This window comes from Oncorhynchus tshawytscha, linkage group LG33, assembly GCF_018296145.1.
Source record: "Oncorhynchus tshawytscha isolate Ot180627B linkage group LG33, Otsh_v2.0, whole genome shotgun sequence".
Classification (NCBI taxonomy): domain Eukaryota; kingdom Metazoa; phylum Chordata; class Actinopteri; order Salmoniformes; family Salmonidae; genus Oncorhynchus; species Oncorhynchus tshawytscha.
Window position 1 is genome coordinate 14,662,030 of NC_056461.1, and position 14,972 is coordinate 14,677,001.

General features: G+C 43.3%; 2 protein-coding genes across 8 annotated transcripts in view; one reads left to right on the top strand and one right to left on the bottom strand.

The window, feature by feature from the left end:
• Positions 1-534: 534 nt before the first annotated feature.
• LOC112235806 (enoyl-CoA hydratase domain-containing protein 3, mitochondrial) lies at positions 535-5,032 on the bottom strand. 5 transcript variants are annotated; one of them, XM_024404328.2, is made up of 7 exons: positions 4,847-5,032; positions 4,365-4,486; positions 4,172-4,269; positions 3,800-4,000; positions 3,560-3,738; positions 3,242-3,314; positions 1,169-1,307 (listed from the first exon to the last, which is right to left on the bottom strand). In XM_024404328.2, the coding sequence occupies exons 1-6, from the start codon at positions 4,981-4,983 to the stop codon at positions 3,266-3,268; spliced, it is 786 nt and encodes a 261-aa protein (XP_024260096.1). In that variant the 5' UTR covers positions 4,984-5,032; the 3' UTR covers positions 1,169-1,307; positions 3,242-3,265. The 5 variants fall into 5 exon arrangements, with proteins under 5 accessions (XP_024260097.1, XP_024260094.1, XP_024260096.1 ...); XM_042311032.1 differs by having other exon boundaries at positions 1,171-1,303; XM_024404329.2 differs by lacking the exon at positions 3,242-3,314 and having other exon boundaries at positions 535-1,303; positions 4,847-5,030.
• Positions 5,033-5,348: 316 nt separating this feature from the next.
• The window catches only part of LOC112235805 (solute carrier family 41 member 2), a 32,546-nt gene continuing 22,922 nt past the window's right edge, over positions 5,349-14,972 (top strand). For 2 of the 3 annotated variants that reach the window (XM_024404322.2, XM_024404324.2), the window contains exons 1-8: positions 5,349-5,580; positions 6,524-7,169; positions 7,722-7,829; positions 9,422-9,493; positions 11,168-11,312; positions 11,512-11,658; positions 13,526-13,673; positions 13,784-13,863. In XM_024404322.2, coding sequence (XP_024260090.2) covers positions 6,651-7,169; positions 7,722-7,829; positions 9,422-9,493; positions 11,168-11,312; positions 11,512-11,658; positions 13,526-13,673; positions 13,784-13,863 — 1,219 coding nt within the window. In that variant the 5' untranslated portion in view covers positions 5,349-5,580; positions 6,524-6,650. The remainder of the gene's footprint in view (positions 5,581-6,523; positions 7,170-7,721; positions 7,830-9,421; positions 9,494-11,167; positions 11,313-11,511; positions 11,659-13,525; positions 13,674-13,783; positions 13,864-14,972) is intronic. The other variant, XM_024404323.2, reaches the window with a different exon arrangement.

Sequence of the window (14,972 nt, forward strand, 5' to 3'; positions counted from 1 at the left end):
TTTCTGGGATGTGCTTTGGCATATGATTGCTTTAAATAGGTGTGTTAGCTAGCATACACCGATGTTATGGTCACATAAGCCCACTGCTAACACAGTTGTCTTCATGCTGCAGATTTTGCCATCGACAGCCATCAATATCGTTAAGCCCTACACAACTAACGTGCTGTTTCCCATTTAACAACAGCATAAATAAATTATGCTCAACTGGGACCACTGGCTGATGTGATTTACTTGGAGAAAACACAACGCAAGGAGAGTACGATATACATCTGTTACACTAAGCTTGTAGCGTCATGCCCAAGAAGACTTGAGACTGTAATCGCTGCTAATGGTGCTTCAATAAAGTTCTGAGTAAAGGGTCTGAATACTTATGTAAATGTCTTTTTTTTAATGTATACATTTGCAAAAAATGATAACCTGTTTTTCTTTGTCATTATGTGTTATTGTGTGTAGATTGAGGGGGAAGACTTTTTAAATCCATTTTAGAATAAGGCTGTAACGTAACAAAATTTGGAAAAAGTCAAGTAGTCTGAATACTTTCCGAATGCACTTTATATACCCATTGATTTTTGAAGAATAAAACTTAATACATTCCTCATGAGCTTAAGTTCATAACTTATTACCCCATCAGAAACACAAATATAAGCTTGTTTTACACCTTTGTAAACAATGTATAGCCTCAAAACATATTTGTATCTCATGGATGGCCAGTCCTCTGTCTATGAATTTTAGAGTAGTTACATTTCTCTAGTCCCATCCCATCAGCTTTTTACCAAATCAGTAGCAGCTTTGTAATTGTTTCAACTGCAGAATGCCCCTTTAAACATTGGGCACTTCTTGTGACAGAATGTAAATCTATGTCCTCTGTGAGTCCCTTGACCATTGGTGCATCTCAAGTATCTACCTTTCCTAAAACCTTCACCTCACCCCCTCCTAAGGACATACATGAAGACAGCCCTGCAGTATCCCTTCATCTGATCACGACAACAATCAACAGGGATTTCATTTCAAAATGTCCTCCTCGAGCACTTCTGTGATGGGTTCAGGTCCAACTGGGGGCAAGTTTAACACCTCAACCATCCACAGGCTCCCTCTCCAGCCCAGAGGCTGCTGACCCTTCACAGGCCATGGTAGGCCAGCCCAGCAGATATCACTCATCATGGGCCTTCTCTGCTTTGTTTGTCCACACAGGCTTCCGTTTCTCTATGAAAGCCCGTATCCCCTCCTGTCCGTCTCTGAGAGCCAGGTTATCCACCATGACACGAGAGGCTATAGCGTAGGCCGCATCCCGACCCTGGGCCATCTGTCTGGGAGAGGAATTAAATTAAATGATTCAATTATGTATAAAACTACACATGTACACTACCGTTCAAAAGTTTGGGGTCACTTAGAAATGTCCTTGTTTTGAAAGAAAAAGGGAAAAAAATTGCCCATTAAAATAACATCAAATTGATCAGAAATACAGTGTTGAAAATGACTATTGTATCACGAAACGGCTGATTTTTAATGGAATATCTATATAGGCGTACAGAGGGCCATTATCATCAACCATCACTCTTGTGTTTCAATGGCACATTGTGTTAGCTAATCCAAGCTTAGCATTTTAAAAGGCTAATTGATCATTAGAAAACCCTTTTGCAATTATGTTAGCACAGCTGAAAACTGTTGTTCTAATTAAAGAAGCAATAAAACCGGCCTTTAGACTAGTTGAGTATCTGGAGCATCAGCATTTCTGGGTTTGATTACAGGCTCAAAATGGCCAGAAACAAAAAACTTTCTTTTGAAACTTGTCAGTCTATTCTTGTTCTGAGAAATTAAGGCTAACCAAAATAGAAAGACGAGTGGAAGGCAACGGTCCACAACTGAGAAAGAGGACAAGTACATTAGAGTGTCTAGTTTGAGAAACAGACGCCTCAACTGGTAGCTTCACTAAATAGTACCCGCAAAACACCAGTCTCAACGTCAACAGTGAAGAGGCAACTCCGGGATGCTGGCCTTCTAGGCAGAGTTGCAAAGAAAAAGCCATATTTCAGACTGGCCAATAAAAATAAAAGTTTAAGATGGGCAAAAGAACACAGACACTGGACAGAGGAACTCTGCCTAGAAGGCCAGCATCCCGGAGTCGCCTCTTCACTGTTGACATTGAAACTGGTGTTTTGTGGGTACTATTTAATGAAGCTGCCAATTGAGGACTTGTGAGACATTCTAGACACTCTAATGTACTTGTCCTCTTGCTCAGTTGTGCACCGGGGCCTCACACTCCTCTTTCTATTCTGTTTAAAGCCCGTTTGCGCTGTTCTGTGAAGTGAAGGAAGTAGTACACAGTTTTGTATGAGATCTTCAGTTTCTTGGCAATTTCTCAAATGAAATAGCCTTCATTTCTCAGAACAAGAATAGACTGACAAGTTTCGGAAGAATGTTCTTTGTTTCTGGCCATTTTGAGCCTTTAAATCGAACCCACAAATGCTGATGCTCCAGATATTCAACTGGTCTAAAGAAGGACAGTTTTATTGCTTCATTAATTTTTCAGCTGTGCTAACATAATTGCAAATGATCAATTAGCCTTTTAAAATGCTAAACTTAGATTAGCTGACACAACGTGCCATTGGAACACAGGAGTGATGGTTGATGATAATGGGCCTCTGTACGCCTATGTAGATATTCCATTAAAAATCAGCTGTTTCCAGCTACAAAAGTAATTTACAACATTAACAATGTCTACACTGTATTTCTGATCAATTGATGTTATTTTAAAATGGACAAAAAAAAATTGATTTTCTTCCAAAAACAAGGACATTTCTAAGTGACCCCAAACTATTGAACGGTAGTGTTGTTAAGGGAATTTTTTTTATCAATAATGACTAATTATGTATACATTTCAATCAGGACTGACTAATCAGAATACTATTATGTTACTGTATATGAACTAATCAGAATACTATTATGTTACTGTATATGTATGAATTTTCTTTTAATCCTAGTACTGAATATAATGTGTGTAAATATAATCAAGAATTAGAACAATGGCTGTCTGTTCCTTGGTAGAATGAATGAACTATATCGCCAGACTGGCTAGAATGCTTATCTACACAGGCTGGCCTTGGCTCTAGACTGATGTGGGAAGGCTTGAGAACTATACAGCCTTTCTACCAGTGTCAAGAAGAGATGGAACATTTAGAAAACTCTGACGTCATTTTCAGTTTATAATCTGTGGTAAAAATGTATCATGAGCAGTACTCACGAGAATAAACGCAGCTGGTTGATTTCAAAGGCTGGTCTCTGTCCATTTTATACCAATAAGGGTCTTACAAACTCTTATGAATTGACAGAGTGATTAATTTTAATTGGTTATTAAAACAGAGGAAATTAATTCATGTAACAAGTGTATATAGTGTCTACCTTTCTAGAGGAAAATTAGTGACTCTTTTGCTGTGTATCAGTGGATATCCACTCAAACCAACAAAAACATTGAAACGTAGCAAACAGGAAATGAATACATGGTAGGCGGAAGGGTTGAGTGCTATAGTGTGGTAAAACATCTGTGGAGTGAGAGACACACCTGTGGAAGGTGGCCTTGCCAAGGGCTACAATGGGCCGACTGGCCTGACAGACCCGCCGTGCGATGGCTAACGTCTCGTTCTCTAGACGCTCCTCAGGAACCACCTTGCTGACCAGCCCGTGCAGCAAAGCATCCTGAGCCGAGATCGGGCTTCCTGTGAACAGCATCTCCATGGCAACCTGTAAAATATCAGAATATATCAGTGTTACACAGAGTGTGTTTGTGTATGTGTGTGTTTACCTTCTTGGGGACAGCTCTTCCTATTGCCACGGCTGGTGTTGAGCAGAACAGACCCACGTTGACCCCTGGCGTGGCGAAGGTGGACTTCTCCGTCACCACGGCAATGTCACAACTGGCAACAAGCTGGCATCCTGCTGCTGTGGCAACCCCATTCACCATGGCAATCACAGGCACAGGAATGTCTTGTATCAGGGTCATAACCTTCAATAACAACAAGAGGAATGAGTGTGTACGTGGATGAGAATGTGTGTCTGTACTGTATGTACACAGCCAGAGTCTACGGAGGACAATCACACTTGACTCATTGCCAGTAATGATGATGATGATGAGTGTGTACAGTATATTTGTATACAGTCCAATAGTGAACCACACCTCTGAGCAGGCCTGAAACACCTTGAAGTGGTAATCTCTGCCCTGTGCTGATGTCAGCTCCTTCAGATCATGCCCAGAGGAGAACACTGGACCCTTAGCTGAAACACAAATAACACAATACAACAGTGTTTATGAAGAGGGGACCAAAGGGGGGCACATCTGATCATGGATCAGCACTCTGGTGGTATCTTACCTGATATGACGATGACTCTGAGGTCGTCACTGTCGATGTCAGCCAGGATGTTGCCTCTTAGTGATTCCAGCATGGACAGAGACAGGGCATTCCTCTTCTTCGGGTTGTTCAAGGTTATACTCCTGCATATGTAATTACACTTTTACAGTAGCAAGAATAAGTTGAAGGGGAACAAAAATCTATGCACTGTACCGATCAACGCACTGTCTACCTGAAGCATAATAGTGAGATTTTTATAGGACTAACTGCTTACTAACGTTAGTTAGCTAGATACACCAATTAACGTTTCAGGTGATCCGTTTTGCATTGAAGAGATGGAAGCGCGTGTCCAAAATGGACAGCTTCTATACAATTCGCGCGACATGGGCACACATTTTGAGAAGAGGCGCTCGACAAATGCAGTTCTTTGACCACAGGAATCAAACACCGACAGTGGTCAAGCTAGCGAACTAGCTTTGTTAGTTTGCTGTCAACTTGCATACCTTATTCCATTGTTTTGCTGTCTGACAGTCAGTGGCTCCGCTGGAATTTGCGTACAAAGTGACTTTGACCCAACTAGAAGTGTAAACCTGCTGAGTTGGACAATATTAGCAGCACGATAAAACAAACTTCGAGCCATGTTTTGACTGTGCTTGCGTCAACATTTGGGTCATAAAATGAACACCAACATTGGTGTACAGCGCCTTCTACTGTTTCGGGGTGACAAAACTCAAAACGGAAACATTATCATACTTCCCTAAGGGGTAATGGATAATTAACTGTATATTGACTGCAACTACTGCGTTTATTATGTCATAACACAATACAATTTCAGAATAGCTGTTTTATAAAAAGCGCATCAATGCAAAATCACAAACTATCAAAATTTGTGAATTCATATTTCACATTTCTTGGTCCTAACCATAGGATTCAGTGCCTATTTGATGTCCTAGACGTAATTGTTCTACATTTATTATATAAGGACACAACTAACCGCCCTTGCTCAAGAAATTCCTGGTTAACGTAACTGGAGCCTACCAGGTGTGCTCTGCGCCTGCGTACTAGTCTGTGTGGCACTTTTGCTGTGACGCGACGGGCTTGCTGTCAAGAAGGAAACGGGCATCCTTCTGAAAAATCCGAAACACGGACACGAACAAAAAAAGGAGGATAAAACAGACTAAATTAGTATCAACTTCCTGATACATGTAATTCATTTCAGCGCATTTCCCCTGTATAGGTAATGTTTTTTTTCTATTCCCCTGTTTGTTTAGCTAGCTTGGAGGTACCAGCCAGCTATGTTAGCTCGCGCTAGCACCAATATGCTTATGTAGCTAGATTGCCTTGCCAGAAGAACATTTTGACATAAATGTGATGACGGTTAATATATATATATAATATTTAAAAGCGGGATAACGCAGTTATTCTTCACTTCCTTATCAATTTCGCTTTCCAGTTTGCTACCCATTCAATTGTGGTTAAAAGTTGTTATAAAATATCTATCCACCAAGACGCAAGACTTAGAGTAACTTAGTGAGAGCTTTTAGCCTGGTTCTGACTAGACTGACAGATATACGGCGATCCAACACCTCAGCCGTCTGTTACCGTTGCTGATGCCATATGGGCCTAGCCAATGTAAAAACAATGCTAAATTATGGAACTATCCAAATGGCATAGCTTGCTACATTTTCCAAAATGTCCATTTATCTGAGGAGAACGGCTGTGCTGAATTACATTGGCCAGAGAAGCAACCAGCAGCCTACTATTCACTGATGCTTATGTATTTCACTATATTTCACTGTTTCAAGACTTGGTCATAAGCAGAGTTTATGCTATATCATTTAAAATAAAATAAATCATAGACAGGACATATGCACTTTGATATCATATCTGTGCAGGGTTTTAGAGACATTCAAACAGACATACAATAGGCCTACCTGAAAGCAACCAGATAGTGGGTTATTACTCAGCATGCATTGTGTAGACAGCTCCTCCCCTCCTTAGCCTCAGGGTCATTCTGAACATAACAGCACCAAAACAAGCAATGTAGGCTAATGTTTGAAATGAAATGTGGTTTGCCTTTGCCCTGGGGAGAATAGCAAGCCTATCATTTGTGTTTGTGTTGCTTGCATGAGCCGGAGAGAACAGTGTTTCAAGTCTTTCTCCTTGGCTGGTCTCCACAGGGCTGATCGTAGTGGACATGGATGCCCCTCTTCCTATTTAACCAGCCCAGCCTGCCCTCTTTCACAGTGCCCCAGCCTGGATGAATGGAGATGAGACATTGTTGACCCATCAGCAGCAGTGCTTAGCATGAACATCCACACACTGGGTGATTCTCTGGGCCCTAGCCTTGCGGTGCGTATGAGCGGAGCCGCGGGTGGCTGGAGCAGTCTCTCTCTGAAGCCAGTGCCTACCGGGTGGATCCCCTCTCTGTTCCAAACCATGGTCCCTACGGGATACACCAAGCTCCAGGAAGAGCGTGGTCTTGCCATGGCCGACCTGGGGCCCAAACCTGATGGGAACGGCTACAGGCCTGACCCCCCTCACCTGGAGGTGCGCCGGCACTCGGACCGGGTAGCGCGGACATCCGTTAGCCTGTCAGACGGTGGGGATGTGCGGTACTCTGAGACTGAGCCCATGCTCCCTGAGGGGACGCTCTCAGGGGAGGAGGGCGATGCAGAGGAGAAGGAGGAAGAGGAGAGTCAGAGACCCCCCACACGGAACATGCCCAAGGAGTCGCCCTTGGCCATGGCGCTGCAGATCGTGGTGCCTTTCCTGCTGGCTGGGTTCGGCACGGTGTCGGCAGGGATGGTGCTGGACATAGTACAGGTGAGACTGGAATGGTAGAGCATAGGTCCTGTTGAGACTGGGGTGTGGACTAGTGCATGTGAAGTTCAATTAGGTAGAGGAGATGGATTTGGCACAGTTTAATTCAATTAGTTTGTATTGTTTATGAGTCCATTTCTTGTGTAGTCTAGAGTAAATGGCTGTAAGAGCTTTCAAGGGAGGTGATAAAGCGATATCTGTCTATTGATATTAAATTGTTAAAGGGATTCTCATAGCCACTCAGCAAATACTATTAGGGATATGGTACTAGGAAGAAACCTACGACTGGAAGCTATGGCAGTTTGCCTTATTTACTTCTTGATAGAACGTTTGAATTTGAATGTGAATATTTGAATGCGGACAACTTTCCAATTCAGACAAGCTGACAATGAACAAATGTAAGCTCCCATCTGCTCTATACTAGCCGGTAGCCAACAATAAACTATTAACAACAATGACATGTCTAATATTGCTGTCTTCTCTCTTTTTCTCTCTCCCTCTCCCCCTCATCCTCTCTCTCTCTCTCTCTCGCCCCCCAACCCCCCCCCTCTCCAGCACTGGGATGCCTTTAAGTACATTACAGAGATCTTCATCCTGGTTCCGGCTCTGCTGGGCCTGAAGGGCAACCTGGAGATGACCCTCGCATCCAGACTATCCACCGCGGTAAGACACACACACGCCGTCTTTTAAATACTTTCAAACACACTTCTGCACACAGACACCATCAGTAAGTATTTGCACATTCTAGATACAACACACTCACACATGCTCTTCTGCTTGCTCTACAAAACCTGTTTGAGATGTATATCAAGATGGCTTCCTGGTTTAGGAGTTATGACGTCATTAGTTTGAGGATTAAAGACCATCAGACATAGTAGATATGTAGCATGTAGTTATGGTTATGTGGATGACGTTGGTTATACATAGTGGTAATGTCTAGTTTTACCTGAGGCCCTGCAGACTAAAGTGATGTATCATGCTTGTTGTTGTCATGCCTGGACTTGTCTTTATAGGCTTTTGTTGTGATCCTCCATAGGCCATGTCTGGTAGGCCATATATCAGGTGAAATGGGATGGTAGGGAACAGGGAGGAAAATGCTAATCTTTACTATCTTGTATAATCTATTTTGCCTGGTGCCCCTTTGAAACGTCCATGCTTCTTTACCATGTTAATTAAGACATGGTTATAAGTTAAACTATTAGTCTGTGGAGTCGTGTCCACTGCTGTAGAATAGCCTCTCACCCCAGGATCTAAGTCTAAGGGATTTATGAGAGAAATCTGCTGAGGTAGCGATCTGTCTAGTTCCCCATGTCATGATTTCCCAGACCCTTCCTCCTTTCCCTTCAGAGAGAAGGAAGAAGGGAGGTGGTGTTTCCACTAAAGGGATGGGCTGCAGACAGAACAGTGAACAGGCAGTTTGTATGGAAAGTTGACACTCCACCTCGATCTTAGAGCGCAAATAAGCTCAGAGCGCGAGAGATTTGAAGGAAGAGGGCAAAAGACAGAGGGGTGCGGGGAGAGGGTTTAGAGGGATTTATAGAAAATAACTATTGTCTTGAAGGCATAGTAGATTGGTAGACTGTTCTGTCCAGCAATAGTTTTTTAGATTCTGGCCTTTGGTTCACTCTGCCTAGTGTAAGAACTTGTCATATAATTGCAAAGAAAACAACCTCACTTCACCATATTTAATCTCTAACATATCTCACTTTCTCTTTTTCTATTTCTCTCTCTCTCCCGTCTCTACACTCTCTCGCATACCATTACACTCTGGTTCTCCCATCTTGCTTCCTCCCTTTTTTCCTCCCTCCCTTCCTCTCTCCCCCTATTGAAATGATGTGGGGTCGGAGAAGTTGATGAGGTGATGGGACAGAATTCTCTCTTTGTTCAGTTTGGCCCGTTCCTCCCCTGCCTCTTTCCTCACAGATTCACATCATTCTGTTCGGTCTCACACAGAGAAACTCAGTGTTGTGTTTCACTTGTTCCCTCAGCTCACTCCCTGTTCACTAAACTCAAAACTGCTAAGCTCTGCATACTTTTGCTAAGAAAACAAGAACAGTCACAAACCTTCCCATCTGAAACAATGCTCTCAATTGAACATTGTGTTTAGTTTAATCATATTAGTTAGTAATCTGATTAGCGGTTCTTGCAAACTGTTCAAAGTAGTTATTAATCTGTTTTTTGGGCAGGCTATTTGAGTGTGAGATTAAAGTGAATATTGAATGAGTTGACTAGCTGGTTGTGGTCTCACTGTGCAGGTGAATGTGGGGAAGATGGACTCTCCCATAGAGAAGTGGAATCTGATCATAGGAAACCTGGCGCTAAAACAGGTAAACACACACACACACACACGGTCAGCTTCATAGCGAGCAGCAATATTCCCCGATTTAAAAAAAAAAAAAAATCTTTCTTACCGAGCAAATTTCAGCTCAAACTTGAAAGTTGTGAAAATGTAGTGCAACTTCCAGCGCGTGTTTACTGTAAACACCTGAGGCTGTACCCGCTTTAGAGTGGCTTACCATAAAAAAACATTGGAGAAAATGCATCCCATAATATTTAGCATGGAAATAGCTGTTCTATCATTCAGCCTGCAGTAGCAGGCAATGTGTGGTGTTCAGCATAGGCCTACATTCCATGAGACTTTTGAAAAAACATGCAGGGCTTGACATTAAGCTGTTTATCCACTTGTCCTTCAGACAAGGAGGTGACTGAAAATGTTGTGGTGTTTGACGCAAGAAACCACTTTAAAAATTAAAATGTATTATTATTCCCATACCATTTATTACAGAGAATCAGACAAATGATGCTACCCTCTGCCTGTTGGCTACTTAGCTAATTCAAGCCTGTCTCAAAATACAACACTGCCCCTTTAAGACAAAACAATTCCAAATGCAAACTGAGAGCTTCTTCTCAACATGACATAAAAAAATGGTAAGCCTATGCAACATGAACCGAGCAAAACTCGAGTTGTACCGCATTATTTCTGCCACATGCACACATTCATGTTGTTACTCCTATGAACAGAGAAAGTGAAATATTCCTGGATATTAAAAAAGACCCAAGCTGCTAACAATAATAACAATGCAAACCTATAGATACACTTTCCTACTCATTCATTACTGCTGTAGTGCTTGTTGTAGCGCTGAGTGGAAATAGGAAGAACACACATTTTATGGCTTATAAAAGTGTTGACAGAGCTGAGAAAGAACTTAAACATGAACTCGCTCGTAAAAACAGCAGGTCTTTGCTGTATTTGTTGAGTCTCCCTGTAGTCATGGTTTTGAAATATCACAGTATCAACTTTGCTGTAGCTTTTTTTTATGCCTGCTATGTTACTACAGACACGGTAATTTGAGCAATCCGATTGGCCAGCAGTAGGCATATAGTGCACTTGATTTGCTCTCTGGGCCCGCCAGACACATGAATTGGTTCAAAATGGCAACAGTTCACCTACCCGGCGCGCAAGGCAGCTGAATCAGGTGCACCTACCGTCAAACAGCCCGAGACAAAACATTTATAAAATTAGGAACACAAGGCTTTATCATTGTTATTTTTTTACAGAAATCTTTGGCGATCGACTAGGAATGCCTTGATGAACACTGAACTTCACTCAACTTTCTAGAGCAATCTCATGCTTCCCTATAAGCTAATATTCGTGCCGGGGGAGCTGCGCGCCTGTGTTCATCTTAGAGGGAACATTGGCGAGCAGTGTTGGATTTGTGCCCTTATCTCCCTATCTGCATAGTATGTGTACTTCTGGTTAGTACTTGTGGTAATTATTGACTGAGGGACTGATAGTGTTCAAGCACAGTGTTTAATGGCCCCTTGAGGACTTGTCTTCAATGTTGATAGTGTATCATATAACAGGAGAACATTGTTAGAAAAACAGGTTTATGTTATTCCTGTTAACACTGCCCTCACACCTCTCCCTTTCTCTCATTCCCTATATTCCTTCTCCCTTTTTCATCCTCTCTCGCTCTGCCCCCCACGCTTTCCCTTTCTAGGTACAGGCTACAGTAGTTGGCTTCCTGGCAGCAGTGGCGGCAGTGGTTCTGGGTTGGATCCCAGAGGGGAAGTTCCAGATGAGTCATGCCGTGCTGCTCTGCTCTGCCAGCGTGGCCACTGCCTTCATAGCCTCTATGCTGCAGGGTACAGACACACACACATACAAGGACACACACATGTACTCTGATATGGAATAGGCGCAGATAGACAGTCAGTCAAAGCCCCACACATTATCACCTACTGCTGATGGGTATCGTGCTATATATTAGTAGCAAACACACACATGGAAGGTTGAGGTATGTGCAGGCATGTCGCCTTGACCTCTGTACCGTCTGAACCCCAGGCTTCATCATGGTGGGGGTGATCGTGGGCTCCAAGAAGACGGGCATCAACCCCGACAACGTGGCTACACCCATCGCCGCCAGCTTCGGTGACCTCATCACCCTGGCCATCCTGGCCTGGATCAGCCAGGGACTCTACAATTGCCTGGGTGAGAGGAGGATGGTTTGGACTAGATACTTCCAGATGGAAATAAGATACAAAACCAGTCAACGAATTGTTTTACCCTCTATATTGAGTTCATAATCCTTCACTTCATCCTTCCTCTGTTTGTGTTTTATTTCCCCTTGAAAAAAGGTGAAAATGCTCAGTAAATCTGTCCAACAGTGTAAAGAAATGGTCTGTTTGGAATCAGACTGCATCTTTCAACCACTAGATGGCACTCTTATGCTGTTATTTTTTGTCTTTACTGGTAATTCATCAGAACAGACTATCTTTCTCTCTTCTCCCTCTCTCCTTCTCACACTTCATAGTCCATATTTAATATGTGCCATGCCCAGCCTCACACACGCTTCCTTGCGTTACATTACTCAACACAGAGTGGACCAGCAAGCATTTCCTTTGGAAACTGTATTTTACTAACCTTGACGTGTCTGAGCCCTATGAAACAAGCATTCATCACCAGACCAGAGACTCAAAATCTATGAAAGGCTACAGTAAAACCTCTGAGATAATTTAATAGAAGAGTTCATACCAGCTCAGTAAATCTGTCTGGCCTTGCCTGGTGGTGTAGGACAGGTTGTGTTCCAAACTCTATTCCCTATGGGCCCTGGTCAAAAGTAGTGCACTACGTAGAGAATATGGTGCCATTTGGGATGTTGCCGCAGAGGACAGTGTCTCTGTTGTAAGGGCCAGCCGTGTCCGTCCCGTCCGCAGTGTTCTGCCTAATTGGACTAATGTGCAGTTTACTCACAGTTAAAGTTAGTCATTTTATCCTGATGGTGCACAGAGATATCCAGGAGACTGTATATTTTCCCAAGGCCACGTGCCACAGTTGACTACTGCAAACATTTAATTTAAGACCTAAAGCTGAAACGTGGCAAGGGAATAGTGAACCACAGTGACACCCAGAGTCAAGCCTAAACCCAGGGACTGGTCGTTATACCTGTGTCATCATGACTGGGACTATTACCCAATTCTACCCACTGTGACTACATAGAGCTCCCTTCTCTGGGTTTTATATCTATGTCTTCAGGGGGTTGATGATGAGGGCCATTAAGTGTGTGGAATGGGATCATGGTGAGACAAACATCTGGTAAGGGGATGATGGAGTTACATATCTCACTACTAGGCACTAAGCAGGTGTTTTCCCCTTCTCTATTCTCCAACATCACTCTGATTTAGTGCTGTAATAATCATTAGAGTTTGGCCAAAGAGGAAGTGTGTGTGCGCATGCAAATTTCTGTATAAAGTAGACCCCTCCAAGGAGAGTGTCTTGATAGTGAGTGATGTGTTAGATATGTCCTGTTCTGTAGCTACTGTACTGAGTCACAAATACAGCACTTCTTTGGTTTGTTATGAATCTCTGTTGTTTTCTTGCTCCCTGCTCTGTGTCACGCTGTCTTTCCTGGGGAGAGGAGGGACAGTATGTCCCCCCCTGTTCTGTCAATCCTCATGCAGCTGAAGCTGATAAATGGTGTTTGTTGTTTTGTTGTTGTAACTCTCACCAGAAGGTTCACTCTGGGGATTACATCTGTTTTGAATTCTCAATTTTCCTCTGTTTCTTTCTCTGTTTCTCTGTCTCCTTTAATGTACATATCTACCTTTGCACATTTATCTGGTACTGCTACTCCCTGTATATATGCTTGTGTGTTATTTATTTTTTAAATGTACACCCTTTTTCTCCCCAATTTTGATCTTATCCCAGGTATTTTATTCCTTTTGTTTTTAACATTCTGCGTCATTGGGAAAGGTTCTTAAGCAAGCTTTTCACTGTAAAGTCTGAACCAGTTGTTTTCGGCATGTGATAAATACAATTTGATTTGTCGTTCTCTCGCTCTGTTTGTCTCTGTGTGTAGACTCTCACCCGTACGTGTCGTCCCTGGTGTGTGCCTTCTTCCTGTCTCTGACTCCAGTGTGGATGGTGATCTCATCCAAACACCCGGCCAGCCGCACCCTGCTCTACTCCGGCTGGGAGCCTGTCATCACTGCCATGGTTATCAGCAGGTGTGTGGATGCACTCACTCACTGTCATAGAGAAATGGCAACAGACAATTGTACATTCACATGATGAAAATAATACCACATTTTTAGTGTGAATGTTCTGTGCTCTGCAGTATCGGAGGACTCATCTTGGACAAAACCGTGTCTGACCCGAACCTGGCTGGCATCGTGGTGTACACCCCTGTCATTAACGGTGAGACGCAACATCACTGACTGATTAGACACTCTGTGTGGGTTTACAATGTGACTGACACAATGTGTGGGTTTACAATGTGGCTTACAATGTGCACCAATTTTAATGAATTTACATTCAAACTTCGTAGTTAGAAAAATAGTGCGTAATGGACTAAACACAAACGTCTGTCTCTGTATCACTGCTACTGTCACCCTCCTCCCATCCTTACCGGAGGACCGTTGCCAGGGCTGTTGCTGGCATTTCGACAACCGGAGATCAGCTTTTAATTAAACATTGTTAATGAGAGACATTTAACTCAATGGAAGGAGACTGTGTGCCTCTAATCTATGTTACTGCTGAGATGTCTACAAATCAGGAAATGGCTGGGTGATCTGGGAAGTGTGTGTGTGTGTGTGGACCACACAGACAAATGACTGGGGCTGGAAAAGGGAGGTTTCCTCACCAACCCTGTAATTATCTGTGATTTACAACACATAGAGGTGGTTACTATCGTATAGGGAGGAGATGACTAGGCTGAGCTTTTCACTCTGAACGTGCACAGTTCCTCTCTTCAAAACTAGACACAGCATATAAGAGGAGATGAGTGAAGCTGGTAAAGGAGAGGAATTGGGGGAATGGGAGAGAGAAAGGAGACTGGAATGGGAGAAATAATAATAGGGAGACGAGGAGAGGCATGCAGACAGTCTGTTGTCCCAGAGGTACTCCGATGAGGTGGGATATAGTGGGAGACGGGACCCCCCTGTGGTCTACCCTCACCCAACCCCCCCTCTCCCTCTGTCAGACCCAGTGACCCAAATTGCAGCAGCTAGCCCCCCTGCTGAGGTGAAACCATTATACCCCCAGACCTCTGGATGAGAGGGATTGAGTGGTGGACTGGAGATGGTAGAGAAGTGCAGTGAAAGTGAGGGATGTTGTGGAATGAGAAGGGGGGGGATTAGGCAGTTAGGAGTATGAGGGGGGCAGGGCATTCTATTTAGCCGCACCACGGAGTAGGTAAATGTCAGTGGAGAGGCAGCAAAGATTGGATTAAGTGGCCATAATCTCTGGGCAGCAGGGGTGTCTGTTCTCATTTAGGCCTGCCTGATTAGGTTAACAAGCACAGGAAG